At 36.3% G+C, this 19390-nt stretch overlaps 2 protein-coding genes across 9 annotated transcripts in view; one reads left to right on the top strand and one right to left on the bottom strand.

Moving 5' to 3' along the window:
• ABCD2 (ATP binding cassette subfamily D member 2) overlaps positions 1–2368 on the bottom strand; it is an 87805-nt gene extending 85437 nt beyond the window's left edge. For all 3 annotated transcript variants that reach the window (XR_015163768.1, XM_086399924.1, XM_086399925.1), the window contains exon 1: positions 1238–2368. Coding sequence is in view for 2 of the 3 variants with exons in the window: in XM_086399924.1 (XP_086256050.1) it covers positions 1238–2173 (936 nt within the window). In the remaining variant the exon portion in view is untranslated. The remainder of the gene's footprint in view (positions 1–1237) is intronic.
• A 4355-nt stretch (positions 2369–6723) lies between these two features.
• REDIC1 (regulator of DNA class I crossover intermediates 1) overlaps positions 6724–19390 on the top strand; it is an 84166-nt gene continuing 71499 nt past the window's right edge. For 2 of the 6 annotated variants that reach the window (XM_086399928.1, XM_086399926.1), the window contains exon 1: positions 6724–7023. In XM_086399928.1, coding sequence (XP_086256054.1) covers positions 7001–7023 — 23 coding nt within the window. In that variant the 5' untranslated portion in view covers positions 6724–7000. Of the gene's footprint in view, positions 7028–19390 lie in introns of all 6 variants that reach the window. The other 4 variants (XR_015163770.1, XM_086399930.1, XM_086399927.1 and 1 more) reach the window with 3 other exon arrangements.

Here is a 19390-nt window from a genome sequence, read left to right as displayed (position 1 = left end):
ATATATAATTTTAAATATAAATACAGACAAGTGATTTATACTTATGGTTTCAAACTTATCTGTATAAGATGTTAACACTAAATGATAATCCATAAAACATGAATAAACAGCTAGAACCTTGTCCTTGATCACAAAAAAATAAGTGAAAATAAACACATGACATGTATACGTGTAATCAACCCTACTTTTGAGCACTCAATTTACTATGTTATGTCTAAATGCAAGAAGCCTACAGCATGTTATAATTTATATCACTGAGTTCAATGATTCAAAATAAATATGATTTATACAATGTATGAGGCCAATTTTCAAGTGGGAATATAAGTCCTAAATCTGCTTTAAATTTTCTTCTTCAGAATGGTACTACTAAATTTTTAAAAATAATTGATGGTTTTGAAAATTAATTCTGCTTCATAATCATAATGCCATTTCAACTTTAGAATAATTTATTGTTTAATTTGCCAGGTCATTTGTATTAAGATTTAAAGATTCCTGTCATATTTAATATTCTTAAATGGACTGCAAGTTTATGTAATTAGGTTATTCTAGGGACCTGCTAAATGTTGAAAATCTTTAATATATAAAAATATTCTGGAACTCCTTTTTCCTTCTTTGTCTCTAATCTTTACTTTTCCCTCAAAACTAGGCAAAATTTCATTTCACTATCTTTTTTTATTTGTCTCAAAATATGATAAGTAATGAAAATGCCATTTGTAAGTCACTCTCCTATACTTATTAGAACTAAGGAACTCCATCATTGACCAGTCATGCAAAATTGTCACACTTGTATTCTGATATGAAAGCACTTTTTTTTTCTCTTGAAAAATAAACAAACAATAGCATCCTAAATTTCCCATCTCAATGGAAGCATGTTTACTTAGCTTTTAAACATATATTTTTCTTCAGTGTTCTAGGACCATCTACTTAGTTAGGATTTAGTTTTAAGAAAATTCTTTGGAGATAATTCTGAGCATGTTTGGATAAGTAGAGCTTTTTAGAGTGGTGAAAATGTTATTCTCATGAAACTTTAGATAAGTTTTCACTTAACATATAATTCTTTAACAGCTTATGATTAAAAAGGGTAACAAAGCATATATTTTAATACAGCTTTAAACATCATAAGAATCCAAAATGCTAAAGAAATGAGCACAAAAACAATACAACAGATGGTATCTGGCACTGCAGTGGCAGTTTGAACAATCTCACATTTCACCCATCATATTAATTTCTTTCTTACCTTATGTCCTCTGTAAAAGGCAATTTCTTCAACATTGGCTATGATTCTGGAGTGCACGTACCGCAAATAGCCTTTTCTATGAGCTTCTTCAGCCACCAATTTACCAAATTTGGGAGAGCAGGCTTTTAACACTTTAGCAGTGGCATATACCACAAGCCCTGCTAAAACAGTGGGCCCAATTGGGCTTGCTCCTCTGGATGTAGCAGTTTGGATAAGTGTATAGGAGGTTAGAATTACATCTAAAATAGGTTTGGTCAGATTGGAGTACAAGTGAGCCACCGACTGAGCAAACATCATAATATCCTCAGTGAGAGACTGGTCAGGGTTTGCCAGCCTCCCATCCATATTGATCACCTTATAATAAGTCTGATTCGCAAAATAGGTCTCATAGGCATGGTCTACTAGGCGAGTTCTGAAGGCCAAGGCCAATTTGCCCTCCAAGTACCTTATTGCACTGTTGACAAAGGTGGCAGGGATGGCAATCATAAGCCACTTGATTAACTTGATGATGAAAGTCCGAGGCTTCTTTTCCACAATGCTTTTCACAATTTTTCCATCCAAACCTGCTACATAAATAGACAGAAAGGTTCTTGAAATTAGAGCTACCGAGTGGAGGCAGAGCCATCCTGTTTCAGTGGTCACAAGTTTTGGAAAGAGAATTTTCCGAAGTTCTAGTAGCTGTTTGAAAAAATCTGCATTCACTCCAGGTGAAGGTTTTTTACAAGTGGCCTCGGTGCAATGCAGTATTTCTCTGTTCTCCGCAGCCGGGTAAGCGCCTTTTTTCTTCCTGTGGCCAGATTGCTTTAAATGCTTGCCAATGATGGGATAGAGGGTTTTCAGAGCATATGCTGCAGCTACCACACAGGCAGCCCTTTTAGCAGCCCTTGATCTGGTCCATTTCACTCGATCAGCTGCTGCATTTAGAATATGTATCATTTTCCCAGTTACCCAAACCAGCTTCAAAAAGAATTGGTTTTAAAATATCATACTCCACAGGAATCCCCAGCAAATGTTTCAGAAAGTTTTACAGCGTTCCATAGTTTGCAGCGTTTCTCCTCTTCTGTTATTGTTTTTATTTTTAAAAATTTTGTTCTGTGACAGATGCTTCAGAGCTCAGGCTCCACCGCGTCTACTGGGGATGATTCCCTCAGAAGCTCAAGCTGCACGGAGCAGCCCCAAGCTCCTCCCTCTCAGGCCCCTCATTGGCTGTAAGGACGAAGGGACCCTTGGAATCCTCGCTGCTTTCCTTTGAACCTTGAAAATGAAGAGAGAGCAAAACGAATTATATCCTTAAACAGTTCAGAGTTAAATGTCTATTTTTGGAGAGGTCGAATCAGGGCAGCTGCTGGCGACAAAACCTGCCTAGGCGACTGAGCATGCTCAGCGTCACTTAGAAACCCATAGAAGTTTCAGAAAATACATCACTTCGCTAAGGTTTTAGTAGATACCACAGAGGAAGAGCAAAAAGAAAGGGAGATTTCCAAGAGCTAAAAAGGGAGATTTCCAATGACGGAGAAGGAACCGGGGAGATGACAGAGGAGAGGATCAACAGATAAAGGGTATGGAATGAATCTGAAAGGGAGAAGAAAGTAGCATATGGGAGGGGCACTGGAAAAAAACAAAGTATCAAATATTCGGATCTGTTTTTCAGCACTCTCCCCTCGCCCATTTTTTTTTTTTTTTAGTGTCTGTGATTTCACATGAAATCCCAGAACCTATCAAACAAGTTGTATGAGGCTATTGTTTTGTAAATAAATGGGAGATAAGTCTTCACTCTAATACAAAATAATTCTTTGCTATGACTTCATTCCAAAGTTTACTTGTCCTTATAATAAAAATCTTCAAGCCCCATAACTGCTATTCTTAACAATGGAGATCTGATACACTGGTGATTATTTACAAAGTGACTATTAAATAAATGAGAGCAGTGTTTCACTTCTACCACCCCTGTGTTTTTAGAGTTAGTACTTGGAGGTATGTGCCTTTATATTCAAAAGTTAACCATTTGGGAGTCAAAGGGGAATTAGATGATAGAAATAGCTTCTCTACCATCTTGCTTCATTTTGCAAGAGTTCCTTGTCTTTTGTAAGCTTGTTTTGTTTGTTTTGTTTAGGTTTAGAGGTAATCTACTTCCCATCTCCATTTTGATTATTTGATAAAAATCAAGTGTTCAAAAATATTCTCAGCATCTCTAATGGAGGACTAAACTGTAAACAATCAAGCAAAATTGTGCATATTTTAAAAAATGTAACAGACATATTTTTTAGGCAAAGATGAATTATTCTCAAAAATGCAAAAACATTTTTTCTTCTCCACCCCTCATTGACCTCCCTGCCCCACACACAACACACACACACATTTCTAGTCAACTGGAATCCTGGGAAGATGTCCACTGAATGAGAACAGAAGTTGGCAAATTACAAACCAACCAGTGGGCCACATTTGTCCCACCAATTTTTATGTAGCCTATGAGCTAAGAATGAATGCTTAGTAGCTTCAGTTGTGTCCAGCTCTGTGTGACCCTATGGACTGCAGCCGGCCAGGCTCCTCTGTCCTTGGGATTCTCCAAGCAAGAATACTGGAGTGGGTTGCCATGCCCTCCTCCAGGGGATATTCCCGACCCAGGGATTGAATCCGCGTCTCCTGCACTAGCAGGCAGGTTCTTTATCACTAGCGCCACCTGGGAATAGTTTTTACATGTAAACTCTGGCTGAAAATACACCAAAAGAAGAATAATATTTTGTGACGTGAAAATTATATGAAATTTTTGTGTCCATAAATAAAGATTTATTGGAACATAGCCACACCCATATATTTATTTATTGTCTGTGGCAATAGAGACAATTAGGTAGATGAAATAAAGCTCAGAGACAGAATTGCTGCTGCTGGTGCTAAGTCACTTAATTAGGTAGATGAAATAGAGCTCAAAATAATTATTACCTGATCCTCTAAGGAAGTTTGTCAGTCCCTGTGCTAGAATATTAAACCTGTCTCATTGTCGAATGATCTTCACTATTCAGTTGACTGTGACTAAAGAACTATTGTCACTTTTATAAGTAACCATAAACATTCCTCCTTTTCCAAATACTTATATGACTTCCAAGAATCATCATAGGTCTCTGCATTTGTTTCCATTCAATTCAGCAGATTTACTAATATACAAGTGGCAAATTCATGCAAGACTCTGATAGCTGGCCATATTAGCAGCAGAATCTATCATTCCATTAAGACTTTCTAAGTCTGTACATAGAGATCATAGTGCCATTTTTATTTTCAAAAAAATTTTTGTTCCTAATCCCATGCTTTTCCAGTGTCACAATAAGGCTGCCTTACATTTATAAAATTGAATTCTTTATGTCACATCTCCTGACCGTAACAGGACATGTTAGGGTCAGGATAAATGGAACTTGGGGTATAGGAGGATGTTCAGTTGGCAAAACATGATATACAGAGGGATGCATGGATCAGAAAGCAGTTGGCAGTCAAGGGAAGTGGCTTGCATCACTGGTGTAGGGCAAGATCAGGGAAGAAGCAGGGCAGTGGGAAATCTACAAGCTAAGAAAATTAGAGACCTAAATACACAGGCAGGTCAGTTTACCAACTGAAAGTGAAACTCAGGTACAGGAAAAGCTTTTAAAGCCTAGAGTGAAAGACTTATTAGAATGAGGAAATGGGTATAAAGAAAATAATCAAGATAGAAATTTGGTTACCATAAATGTGGTACAAGGAAAGTTGAAGTTCAGTTACTAGAACTGGGAAAAGGTTAATATAAGATTTAACCTATTATAAACCACTAAAGTACAGACCTAACTATCACCACTTAAATTCCACAACCCCCCTATAACCCCACTCTGCTCCCAAAGGCTAGGATTGATTGGAGCTCCTGAGACTAGACTCAAGCCTTCAGGAAAGGCAGAGATGGTAGAAAACCAGATAGGTAATTCCAGTTGGAAACATATGCTATTTAAATAAGAAACTAAGAATGTCAAGGTCCTTCTTTCATAGTGCAATTTAAGCAACAATAATTTTAATTTAGTTTGTGTTTGAAACTAGAGAAAAGGGAGGTGGAAAAAAAATCACTTTTTACTATAGCAAACATAGCTTGTCGAGTTTACATGTTTTTATGTGGAAAAGAAAATTTTTCTTAACAGGGGAGGAATAATCTTAGAAAAAGATATTGAAAGTAAGTAGAAATTAAAAATAAGCAATAAGATTAAATTAGTCTGTTCTCAAGTGTGATACTCTCAATGTCCATGTCAAAGTGGACACTACCAATGTTCATTTAAGCAGAATTAAATACACTTTATAAATGATACAGAATATATACATATATTAGAAAAAGTATGACTTACAAACTGTAAAACATCAGAAATAATTTTTATAATAACTGATATACATGTACTAGTATATAAATAAAAATATATCATGCAGATAATGCATGTTTATGTTTTTAGATAGTAAGTCACCAGAAAGTAAATGATTTTTAATAATAATGATAAATTAAGATTTAAGAATTTTGGATGGATTTTTTCAACAAATGCTAAATAATATTTTAGCCGTGCTCTGTTTCTTTCTTGAACTGTTTCCTGACCCAAGAATTACTTAATTGCCCTCTGGCCCAAAATAACTCAGTATTTGACTCATTATCTATCAGTTGTGCTAACCTTTTTCATGTGAGGCATAACATTGCCAATGAAACCTTAGGTCAACGTTTCAGTTGTTACAAATAATACTTAATATCTAGTCTAATTCAAACCAATGATAGACGTACTTCACTGAATTTTTGTTATAAAAATCAGTACTTATATGATTATATATGAAGAATGGAATGGCAACCCACTCCATTGTTCTTGCCTGGAGAATCCCATGAACAGGTGAGCCTGGTAGGCTACAGTCCATGGGGCTGCACAGAGTTGGACATAACTAAAGCAACTTAGCCCATGATTATACAAGATGCCTGCCCTGGGACATAATCCTATTTTAGGTACTATTTCCTAATGACTGAACAGAAAATGTATTATATTTGAAATTATGAGATATTCTCCAGGTTAATATATTCAAGTATAACACATAAATGAACAGTAAAACTCAATTTTGTTTTGAGTTTTTTCCAGTAAAGAGTTTAAAGTCTTTGGGCTTTTATAGCTAAATCAAGTTTTGATGTGGTGTTCTCAAAAAATTACAAAATATACAGACTTTTCAATTACTATAGTGCAATATTTCTAATAACTGTTTACTGAATATTAAAACTAAAAATGAAAGATTTTAAAAGACTTGGAGAATCGGTATGTGGGAATGGTTGGATCTATAACTTTGTCCTCGCTTTCTTTTTCTTCATCAAGGCTGGTCTTTGACCTGAAGAAAGGCTGAGTGAGACCAATAGAGAACTAAATAAAATTACAGTGTAGGTGGTTTGAAACACTAACCCTGTGGCCACAGTCCGGTATTTCATTTACTTAGGTTTCCCCTGTCTGAGCGGTTAAAACTGTTGTGTTCTTCCTCCTTGACGTGGACTAATTGCTTTCCCACAGCTTCGCTTCCGGCTCTGTCAGGATAGGTTCCCCGTCGAAACAACAGAGGCTGCCTGGAGGCTGGAAGCCGCCTACCCAAGGCCGCAGAGGCTTTCGGGAGTCTGGGCCATACTGCCCGGAGGCGAGAAGGAGCCATCGAAGGCCAAGGAACTTGTCGCTTAGCGCAAAACGAAGACGCCGGAGCGCCGGCAGTCAGGACCCCAGTGTCTCCTCGCTCCGAAGTTTTGAGGAGATGAATTGGGTCGGGGGTTCCCGGTAGGTTGTTGCCGGCGCTTGATTTTAGCCCTTGAGTCCCTGGATATTCATTCCCATAATGGCGCCTCTTTCCTAGGCCCTGGAGGGCAGTGCACAGCCTTAACTGGAAAGAACTTGCCAGGAGTGGGTTTTTTAATGGTTATCCAACATGGGACGGCATAGCGCGAAGTCTCTATTCCTAAACCAGAAGCAATCCAGTTTCTTCCCGCTGTGTTTCCCAAGGCTTCACACGTGGAGCCACTTTCCATGAGGTGTACCTGCTCTGTCCTGCGTCCTGCTCTAATGAGGCCTCTCAGCACCTGATCCTTTTTCTGCCTTCATTCTGTCCTGCCCTTCTTGGGAGGGGTTTCTTGGGGTCAATATGTAATCTTTGCATGAACTTGCTAAGTATTATGGAGGAAGTTGCTGCCCTTAAATCCTTTAATGGGAGGCGGGATCAGCATCAACCATAAAAATCCAGTCTAGTTTGTTTCCAAGGAAGGTAGAATAAACAATTTTTACTTTACTAATTTACAGAGAATTTACAATGTATTTTGTATTTAGAAGTAAAACAATAGGTTGTAAATTTAGTTTTATATAACCTATTCATTGCTGTTGACCTTGAAGTCCACAGGATGGAAATTATGTAGCCCCAGAATTTAATTTGATCAAATTCCTTGATGAAAAAAAATTTGTTGTGATTGAAAGTGAGCCATTAAATACATTTTTTTAAACAAGTAGACCCAGGACAGTAGTATATGGATGTAATATAACACATTTACATTCTAATGAATTTTATAAGAGGAGAGACATCTTTTGCATTCACCAAATATTGTAACTGTGCCCAATAATTTTAGCAGATGCATTTATCCTTTTGAAGAATATGTTAGCATTTTGTTTTAGAAATTTATCATCATTATTTCTGGCTAGAAAGTAAGTTGTAACATCAAACTTACACTTTGAGAAAAGTGAAAATTCTCATACAGGCTTTGCAAGATTTACTTGATATATGATTATAATTTCATACAACTTGATTATAATATTCTTTAAAATGTGACTGTTAAATAAGTTGTTTCACAAATGCTGAAGCATTTTAAAATGTATAACATTTTAAGCCTGAAAATGTTGGTGCTATTCTTACTCTGTCATATATCTCAAATTTCTGATTATTCAGGGAGTAGTATTTGGGGGAGAAGGAAATGGCAACCCACTCCGGTGTTCTTGCCTGGGGAATCCCAGGGACGGGGGAGCCTGGTGGGCTGCCATCTATGGGGTCACACAGAGTCGGACACGACTGAAGCAACTTAGCAGCAGCAGCAGCAGCAGTATTTGGGGAGTTGCTATTGGGAGGATTTAACTAGAGCATACCACAAGAAATTTGTAGTCAAAGACTGTGTTTCTTAAAGTGAGATAGTACTGTACCTAGAATTGTTAGTTACCAGGGCACTTAAGAAACCACAGAAAAAACATGACAGACACATCTCTTTGGAGCATCAGTTTTACTCAGAGATAAGAGGAAAATAATATTTTAAAATTTAAACTATCTTGGATACATTATAGAGTAAATTGCAAAACTCTTGTGAAATTTTAAGATAAAATATGCAATTTAAAAATAAATTTTCTCATGCATGGTGAGTGTGGAAGGGGTGAATGGACTCCTTAGGGTCAAACCCAGATTGATAATGAAACAATGAGTATTTCCACTTTCTATTAATACTGTCGACAAGATTAGTTGATCATGGTGTCTGATCTTGAGACCCTAAAGGGCCTCGGAGTCCCAGAAAAGGCTTAGTAATCACTAACAGCTTATTGGTGCTACTATAGAATACAAATTTTAATTATTTTACTAGACCATCCTGGACTACTTATTTATTCTCCTCTGATGTTAGGATTGTTCTGCAGTTGAAAATTTTGAGAACTATTAGGAACTTAAAATATAGACAAAGGAATTAACTGGAGAACATTTACCATGTTCCCTCAGAACAACTGCTTTGTCATAATATTCAACATAAGTATTCAACAAATATGTCCTATTTAAGGCACTGTTAGTCTTTATAGGGGGATTCAGATATAAAAGGATATAATTTTGGCCCACAAAAAGAATATGTAGTAAAATGGTGAGATTAGAATTAGGTAAATGACTATAATAGTGGATAAATAGCACTTAATATCTAACAAGCACTGTTCTTTTTGTATATTAGCTCATTTTTTTCTTAACAAGAACCCTATGAGCAAATGTATCCTCATTTTAATGATGGGGAAACCACTAATGTTAAGTGACTTGCCCAAGATCACCTAGCTAGTCAGTGGCAGAGTTAGGTCTTGAGAACACTGTGCTTAACCACTGTGTGTGCTAAGTTTCTTCAGTCATGTCTAACTCTTTGTGACCCTGTGAACTGTAGCCCACCAGGCTCCTCTCTCCATGGGATTCTCCATGCAAGACTACTGAAGTGGGTTGCCATTTCCTCCTCCAGGGAATCTTCCCAACCCAGGGATCAAACCAGAATTTCTTAGGTCTCCTGCATTGGCAGGCAGGTTTTAAAGATGAGTCTTGTAAAAGTGGCCTGTGGATAAATAAAGGGCTGTGGATATTTAGAGAACTGAGAAGCAGGAAATTATATTAAGCCTTGACGGACAGCAGTACTGCACAGAACAAACACCACGAAGAAGCAATGAGATACAGGTTCTTAAAAGTTGAAAAGAATGTAAGATAAATAATCAAATTGGAGACCTAATCTTTAGTAGTAGTTCCTGGAAGAGTTGGGTTGAGGAGGGAGGTATTAAAGAACTTGGAAGAATTATTTAACAGATAGTAAGGGGGTCTGTATAAAGACAGAAAAACACTTAAGGGACCTATACCTTTTTGTCAAGGGAGTGAATGAAGCAGGCTATAGCAAGTTTGTTTTGGTCATAGCAACTTGATTGCATGCATTAAATTGAAGCAGAGTATCTTGTATATTATAGGAACCTGATATATATTAAGTTTAATTGCAGAATCATCTAAATAGGAGGATCTTTACAGTTGCAAAGGTCTTTACAGTTTTCCTTGGCATAAAATAAACTTGGCATTTGACTTTTTGCTGCTTTTCACTTTAGTGCTCTACCAGTTAGTTATACATAACATGTCTTTTGTTGTTAGGGAAAGGGCTGTGAAAGAAGTAAGGTTCCCTTATATTCCTTTTTAAACTAATTGTGTTTTCTTTAGTGTTATGGCTTGGACATCTTTGTAAAATGTCATAACATTTCATTTCAAGCAAAGTCTCATTTAGGGTGAAGATATTTTATCTAAGTTGAAACTAATTTATACATCTCTGATAGCAGTTCCCAATCTACTGTCCCTGAAACTTGGTAATCAGTGATAATGTCAGATTTTTCAATTTAATAGACTGTCCTAAAATTATATTTCTCTTACTTTTTTTTATTATAAAGTGCCCTTTCCAGTCTTCTCCAGAGGAAATAAAAATATTAGTAATTTGTCACTGTTACCAATTGAAATTTTTTTTACTTATTTGGGAATTTTTGACCTAGAACTCTAATTTTTGTTTTGTATTTTTTTATAAGTCACCACTGAGACCCTGTATTTGTCTACTCAGGTTAATGTGTAAATTTGAGATAAGTCAGGTATAAGTGCTCATTCTTTAAATTTAGAAAATATTCTTTTATTTTCCTTGTTTATTGACCGGTGACTTCTTTCACCAAATTCATAGCTGCCTCAGAAATCAAGGTGGTAGGACAGAAGAGAAGGAGGTAGAATATAAAGATGTAACCAGTTTGGGCCACAATATGCAATTCAGAATGAGATCAACTTTTTATAACTTAGATTAAAGAATGTAACCAGTGTTATAAGAAAGACACGTATAAAATCTTATTTATATTTAGATGATGGAGAGGTTTGCTGTTCTAAATGTAGGCCTAAAACGTTCAATTGTGCAAAACATTTGCTTAATACTATGCATCAGGTGTTGTGCCAGGTGGGCATACAAAATAATTGAAATTTAGTCAATGATAGATTTAATAGTTTATACTATAGTTGATAGTTTATTGGGAGGGGGAAATATGACATGCCATTAAGCTTGAAAATGTTTAAGATCAGAGGCTAAAATAAGTAATTTAAAAAATAGATACTGTGAATAATAGTAAAACATAGGATAGTTTTAGATAGGATTTGGCAAATTAGAAACAAAAGTGAAACTTCATATGGAAAAAGACAACAAGAAAATAAATACTACATAAGTAATTTGAGATAAGATTATACATTTAAATATTTAAAAATGTGTGTGGTGTCTGCTTGATGAAAGACAGAGTGAAAAGTTGAAATTTGATCTGTTAGTTATTGACGACTCATTCAAATTCAGAAGTAATATAATGAAAGTGGCATTTTATGATGACTTGTGGTGTTAGTAGTGTGTCGGTTGGAATACAGCAAGACTCCCAAGATATACCAGTTAGAATTGTGCTTGGGGAACTAAAAACAACGAATACTATTTTTTCATTTTCTGATATGACTATATATTCTCTAAATGAAATTGGTACTAGTGCTAACTCCTTTTGGGTATTGCAGGCTATGTGAATTTGGGCTCTTTATTAAACCTGTCTGTACAAGGGCAGATCTAGGTTGTAAGGAGCCCACTTTATGTAAAAAAATTCAAAATTGTGATTACAAAATTATATATAGGACTTGAAAGGTGCGTGGATATTCAAGTGAAGTGCCCTGAAACTTAAGCTTTATGGTAAATTCTCTTTACAGGAAATTAGCCTCTGTGTCTCTGCTGCTGCTGCTGCTGCTAAGTCGCTTCAGCCGTGTCCGACTCTGTGCGACCCCATAGACGGCAGCCCACTAGGCTCCTCTGTCCCTGGGATTCTCCAGGCAAGAATACTGGAGTGGGTGCCATTTCCTTCTCCAATACATGAAACTAAAAAGTGAAAGTGAAGTTGCTCAGTTATGCCCGACTCTTAGCGACCCCATGGACTGTAGCCTACCAGGTTCCTCTGTCCATGGGATTTTCCAGGCAAGAGTACTGGAGTGGGTTGCCATTGCCTTCTCCGTGTCTCTACATCTCTTTATTCATCTGTTAAATGGGATAATACTTAAATATACAGTGAACAGGGCTTCCCTGGTATCTCAGTTGGTAAAGAATCCACTTGCAATTCAGGAGACCAGGGTTTGATCCTTGGATCAGAAAGATCCTCTGGAGAAGGAAATGGCAACCCACTTCAGTATTCTTGCCTGAAAAATCCCATGGACAGAGGTTCCTGGTGGGCTGCAGTCCATGGGGTCATAAGAGTCAGACATGACTTAGCGACTACACCACCACCATGCAGTGAAGGTCATCTCAGTTGCTTGGGACAGTCATGGTTTATGCTTGTAGCCCTAGTAGCATGTCCAGTTCAGCTTTTGTCTTGGAGGGGTTTGGGGGTGTGTGGGGGGGTTATTTTTATTCTTTTTGTAAAATTTTTAAATTTTATTTATTTTATTTTTGGTTGCACTGAGTTTTCAATCTCTAGTTGTAGAAAGCAGAAGCTGTTCTCTAGTGGTGCATAGGTTTCTCATTGCAGTGGCTTCTCTTGTGGAGCATGGGCTCTAGGCATGAAGGCTTCAATAGTTGTGGCTCACAGGCTCTAAGGGGCAGTCTCAATAGTGGTGGCACACAGGCTTAGTTGCCCCATGGCAAGTGGAATCTTCTAGGATCAGGGATCGAACCCATGTCCCCTGCAGGTGGATACTTAACCACTGGACCACCAGGGAAGTCCTTTATTTTTACTTTCAAATGAAGTATAGATGCTTTACAATGTTGTATTAGATTCTGGTATGAGCAAAGTGATTCAGTTACACATATATATACACATACTATTTTTAATATTCTTTGTGGTTTATTACAAGAATATTGAATATAATTCCCTGTGCTGTACAGTAGGACTTTGTTGATATTTATCAGCATGTGCTGTTAAATAAAGTGTGCTGGGATATGAGTGGCTCACAACACCTAACTTGTTGGAGTAGGCGAAGTATTAAGTGCTGCTATGCGTGCTGGCGGGCAAGGTGGCTCAGTGGCAAAGAATCTACTTGCCAATGCAGGAGACATGGGTTTTATTCCCGGCTCAGGAAGTTCCGTTGGAGAAGGAAATGGCAACCCACTTCAGTATTCTTACCTGGGAAATCCCATGAATAGAGGAACTTGGTGGGCTACAGTCCATGGGTTGCAAAGGAGTTGGACACAACTTAGTGACTAATACAACAACAATCCCAGCTGGCCGCTGTTTTAATAGCTAGTTGTACCATTGATGCTAAGGTTGGAGAGATTTGTACAGCCACCATGCCTGGGGTTGGGACCAATAAGAAATGTGGAAGATTTTAGATTAGGTATCAATGAAATATCTACAAGGAACAGAGGCTCGTCAGACCTGTCAGAGAACATACAAAGGGTAGTTGAAATGTCGTTGCTATAGTGCTTCTGTCAATAATTACTTTCTTTTGTTATTTTTTTGGTAAAACTTTTGTGAACTTTTTGGCAGCATGGAGCTTAAATAAGGAAAAACTAATGCTTAATGATAAATTAAGTTCTAACATTTTGTTTTTCATTAAAGTTGATATGAATCTGTAACTTGTGTACATGGTGTGTGCCAGCATTTATCACTTCTCATGGCTTTATCATTGACCACAGAACAATCTGAAGACACAAGTCTACTGAAAAAACTTAGGATTTACTTTCAGATTTAGTAGTTAGTTATTATAAGGAGATTATAGTTTCAGACAGTAATTTGATACATGGAACTGCAGAACATTAAAGATAAAATTATATCTACAAAGATAATATGAACACAGATTTGGTGGATCATGGTATTATGGGTAAAACAGGATTCTTACTAAATTATGTATCGTATATAACCAAAATATACATGGAATTGGTTGTAGTTTACAGATATTTCATAGGTCATCCAAAGAGGCTTGATATTTTATCAAACAGAAAAACTGAAGTTATCAAAATTTCAAATAATTTTATAGATGCACAGTTAATGTATCTGAATTACAAAGTTCTTGAGACAATACTAATGTTGAATACAAAGAAATACTTCCGCATGTCATTATAAGCTTTCTGTCTTTGCTGCCTTTCATTAATTGAATTTTACAAGCATTTAAGTCCTTATGGTGTGGTTGGATGGCATCACTGACTCAGTGGACATGAGTCTGAGCAAGCTCCAGGAGATGGTGAGGGACAGGGAAGCCAGGCATGCTGCAGTCCATGGGGTCGCAAAGAGTCAGACACATGTGAGTGACTGAACAGCCAAAAAGAATTGCTTTATAAATCAGTCTGTTTGTCCTGCATTGTTATTGAACATTTTTCTAAGCATGTCCTCTAAATTTTGATGACATTTTGTTCAAAAACAGTTGGAAATCTTTACTCAAAATATTCCCTGAATGGAATGAAATAATGTCAGCTGTTGAATGTTTTAGTGAATTAAAATTTTTGAAAATAATGTTTTTAAAAATTTGTTGTGAATATCCTGACATATACACCTATGTTGGGGTATCATTCACATTCTAAAATCTCTTCCACTGTGTGATTCAAGAGATGGCTGCTCATGTTTATCATTACAGCCTGTAACTATAAAAATTGTTTTCTGTGTGAAACTACTCTTAAGAATTAAGTATTTAAGAACTTATTTTAATGAGGCTTTGTATTCTGAACATTATTAATAGAAATGTTTCTGCCATATTGATTTGCCAAATTTTTTATAAATCTTTGCCTTTTGTAGCATTTACACATCTAAAAACTCTTTTTCTGGTATTATAAGAGAAGAATTTATTTAAAATTATAATATTCTAAAATATATCATTAGTATTCCTAACACATCAGGTAGACTGGCTTTAGTTTTAAGGAAAGCCAATGTAAGTACTTTTTCTAGGCTAGTTACTGTCCTGAATCTTAATAAGTCTGCTAGCTAACAGTGCTAGATTTTGATGTTTTAAGTTAATTTTAATTTAAGTATAACATGAGCCATAAAATATTATCTTTCATTTGTTAGTTATTACTCTATTAATTTTATTGATATTTTTCACTTTTAATCACACTTAAAGGTATTATTATATGATTTTAACAAACTGGAAACAATTTTTTTTGCTTGGCACATGGCACTAAAAAAATAAGCAAATTAACAAACAAAAGAAACAAAAAAGAATAATTCAAGACTAACTGATAATTAAGGCATATGACACCTATAATTTTAAACCCCTAATGTATTGGGTTGGCCAAAAAGTTCAAGTGGGTTAACAAAGAAGGAACATTTTGGCCAAACCAATTGTTTCAGTATCTCCTACATATCTATGTAAAATGTACATTAGTATTGTGTTTTATATTTCTTTGACAACTTTATTGCCTTTGTATCTTTTTTCCCCAAAGAAAATATTTCTTTAACATTTTGCTTTAAATATTTTCTTATTAGAAAGACTAGCAAGGGACAGAATGCCCTGATATATTTCTGTACTCAGCATAGTTCTTTCTGTCTCTCTCTGCCCCTCCCTCACTTGCTCCTTTACTTTTATTCCCTTCCTTCCCCACTTTCCCTCCATTAACCTCTTTACACCTGTTCTAGTTTTTTTATTAACAAAAATAATGTAACATATCTATCTTCCTGCTTCTTAGAATTAATAACTTGTAGTGTTTTATGAAGACGTTATGACCTACTGATTTTCTTTTTATTATGTGCTATAATGGCAACTAATAGTGTTCATTAAAACTTTTATTGAAAGATATAGTTGCAGTATGTGTTTTTAAAAATCCATTTTCCTAAATAGCATAATAATTGTTAAAAGAATGAGCCTCATTTCCACTTTACCACTCCCAGTTCTCTGGCAGTTAAAATTTCAAGACAATATTAGAAATACTCTTAAAGTTATTTTATGTAAAGTACATATAAATTTCATGACAAAACTGTCATTTGAATGAAGCCATAAAGTATTAAAAATTTTGAATACAAAAATATGGTGAGAGAAGTATCTATATGTGAAAAAGAGAAACGTATATTTTAATTTAGTTGGGTGTTAGAATATATGAAGTGAAGGGATGGAAAACAAGGTGGAAATCTGAATGATGGACAGGCTATGGAAGTCATGCTCCTAAGTATTCCTAAGAATCAGTGCTGTGTTTTAGTGTACTTTGTAGTAAAATATACTGGAGAATATTTACATAAACTTGATGAGACTTTAAAATATAATCACGGTTTTTAGTTACATATTTAATATCACTGTAGTCAAACTAGGCAGTATGTGAACTGAGAAATTTCAGATGTACAAGCTGGGTTTAGAAAACACTGAGGAGCCAGAGATCAAATTGCCAACATTTGTTGAATTATAGCGATAGCAAAGAAGTTCCAGGACAACATCTACTTTTGCTTCATTGACTATGAAAAAACCTTTGTATGGATCACAGCAAACTATGAAAAATTCTTTTTTTTTTTAATTTAAATTTATTTATTTTAATTGGAGGCTGATTACTTTACAATAAAAGAGATGGGAATACCAGAATTCCCTTACCTGTTTCCTGTGAAACTAGTATGCAGGTCAAGAAACAACAGTTAGAACCAGACGTGGATTAATGGACTGGTTCAAAATTTGGAAAGGAGTAAGTCAAGGCTGTATATTGTCACCCTACTTATTTAACTTCTATACAGAGTACATCATGCCACATGCTGGGCTGGATGAATTTCAAGCTGGAATCAAGATTTCTGGGAGCAGTATCCACAATCTTGGATATGCAAATGATACCACCCTAATGGCAGAAAGCAAAGAGGAACTAAGGAGCCTCTTGGTTAGGGTGAAAGAGGAGAGTGTAAAAACTCACTTAAAACTCAACATTCAAAAAATTAATATCATGGCATCTGGTCCCATCACTTCATGGCAAATAGTAATGAAAAAAGTGGAAACAATGACACATTTTTATTCCTTTGGGCTCCAAAATCATTGTGGATGGTGACTGCAGCCATGAAATTAGCAGACACTTGCTCCTTGGAAGGAAAACTATGACAATCGTAGATGGCATATTAAAAAGCAGTTCTATCACTTTGCCAGCAAAGGTCCATATAGGCAAAACTATGGTCTTTCCAGAAGTCATGCAGATGTCAGAGTTGGACCATAAAGAAGGTTGAGTGCTGAAGAATCTATGCTTTCGATATGTGGTACTGGAGAAGACTCTTGAGAGTCCCTTGGACTGCAAGGAGATCAAACCAGCCAATCCTAAAGGAAATCAACCCTGAATATTCACTGGAAGGATTGATCCTGAAGCTGAAGCTCCAATACTTTGGCCACCTGATGCAAAGAGCCAACTTACTGGAAATGATGCTGATGCTGGGAAAGATTGAGGGCAGCAGGAGAAGAGGGCAACAGAGAATGAAATGGTTGGATGGCATCATCAGCTCAATTGACATGCATTTGCACGAACTCCAGGAGATAGTGAAGGACAGAGAAGCCTGGTGCACTGACATCCATGGGGTCGCAGAGTCAGACATGGTTTATTGACTGGACAACAGCAAAACTAAGCAGATGACTTCTGAGGATTCATATTTTTAAAATGGCAAGCTGTTTTAATTATGTGGACATCTTTCTTCTTTGTCAGATATGAAATCCATCATTTCCGCTATTATTTAGGGATATTGGAAAACACAGTAAGATTGCTATCTTACTTTATTTCTCTCAAGCTTTATTGAGGTATAATTAACAAGTAAAAATACAAGGCATTTAAAGTGTACAACATGATGATTTGATATATGTGTATATTGTGAAAGTATTCCTCTCATCAAATTAATTACTATGTCATCACCTCACAGATTTATTTTTTGGTGAGAACATTTAAGTTCTCCTCTCCTAGCAAATATCAATTATACAATACAACATAATCTACTGCAGTTACCATATTATACATTTGATCCTCAGACCTCAGTCATCTTGTAACTGAAAATTTGTATCCTTTTTTACAGAGCTTTCCCTCCCTATTTCCCCACAGTTCAGGAAACATTTTTCTATTCTCCGAATCTGAGTTTGATTTTTTTTTTCTTTTTAGATTCTGTATATGACTGTTACCATATGATATTTGTTGTTCTCTGCCTGGATTATTTTGCTTATGATAATGCCCTCCAAGTTCATCCATATTATTGCAAATGACATAATTTCATTTTGTTAAACACCTTTTTTTTTCAAAGTTTTTTGGCCATATCATACCACATGTGGGATCTTAGTTCTCCACCATTTACATTGGAAGCACATAATCTTAACCACTGGACTGCCAAGAAAGTCCCTGATTTCATTCATTTTAAAACCTCATTGACATTCCATTGTGTATATGGAAATGTACTGCATTTTCTTGATCTAGTCATCTCTAACTATGGTTGATGAATGCTTAGATTGTTTTTATATCTTGGCTATGGAATAATGCTGCTATGAACATGTGACTAGAACTGTGTCTTTGAGATATTGATTTCTCTTGCATACATACCCAGAAGTGGGATTGCTGAATCATGTATGTGGTAGCTGTGTTTTTAATTTCTTGAGGAAATTCCATTCTGTGTTCCATAGCTGCTGCTGCTGCCAGTTGCTTCAGTCGTGTCCGACTCTGTGAGACCCCATAGACGGCAGCCTACCAGGCTCCCCCGACCCTGGGATTCTCCAGGCAAGAACACTGGAGTGGGTTGCCATTTCCTTCTCCAATGTATGAAAGTGAAAAGTGAAAGTGAAGTTGCTCAGTTGTGTCCGACTCTTTGCAACCGCATGGACTGCAGCCTACCAGGCGCCTCTGTCCATGGGATTTTCCAGGCAAGAGTACTGGAGTGGGTTGCCGTTGCCTTCTCCAGTTTTCCATTTACATTGCTAGCAACAGTATACAGGGGTTCCCTCTTTTCCACTTCCAAGCATTTCTTTCTCTTTAAAAAGACATTTATTTATATATTTATTTATTTGGCTGTACCCTGCCTCAGGATCTTTGATCTTCACTGCAGCATTCAGCATCTTGAGTTGCAGCATGCAAACTCTTAGTTGATGCATGTGGGATCTGTTTACCTGACCAGAGATTGAACCCAGGGTCCCTGCATTGGGAATAGGAGTCTTAGCCAGCAGACCACCAGGGAAGTACTCCTAGCATTTATCTTTTTTCTTTCTGATAAAAGTAATCCTAACTGGTATGTGATGATAAATCATTGTGGTTTTAATCTGCATTTTCCTGATAGTTACGTTGAGCACATTTTCATGTACCTGTTGGCCATTTGTATGTCTTTTTTTGGAAAAATGTCTATTTAGGTCCTTGCCAATTTTTAAATTTGGTAATTTGCATTTTTGTTATGGAGTAATATGAATTCCTAGCTCCTTACATATTTTAGATATTGATTCCTTGTCAGATATAAG

Source organism: Bos grunniens, chromosome 5, assembly GCF_055505025.1.
Source record: "Bos grunniens cultivar Pamir isolate PY7600 chromosome 5, Bosgru_T2T1.0, whole genome shotgun sequence".
NCBI lineage: Eukaryota > Metazoa > Chordata > Mammalia > Artiodactyla > Bovidae > Bos > Bos grunniens.
Note: the sequence above shows the minus strand (reverse complement) of the source record. Positions and strands in the feature narration are given on the sequence as shown.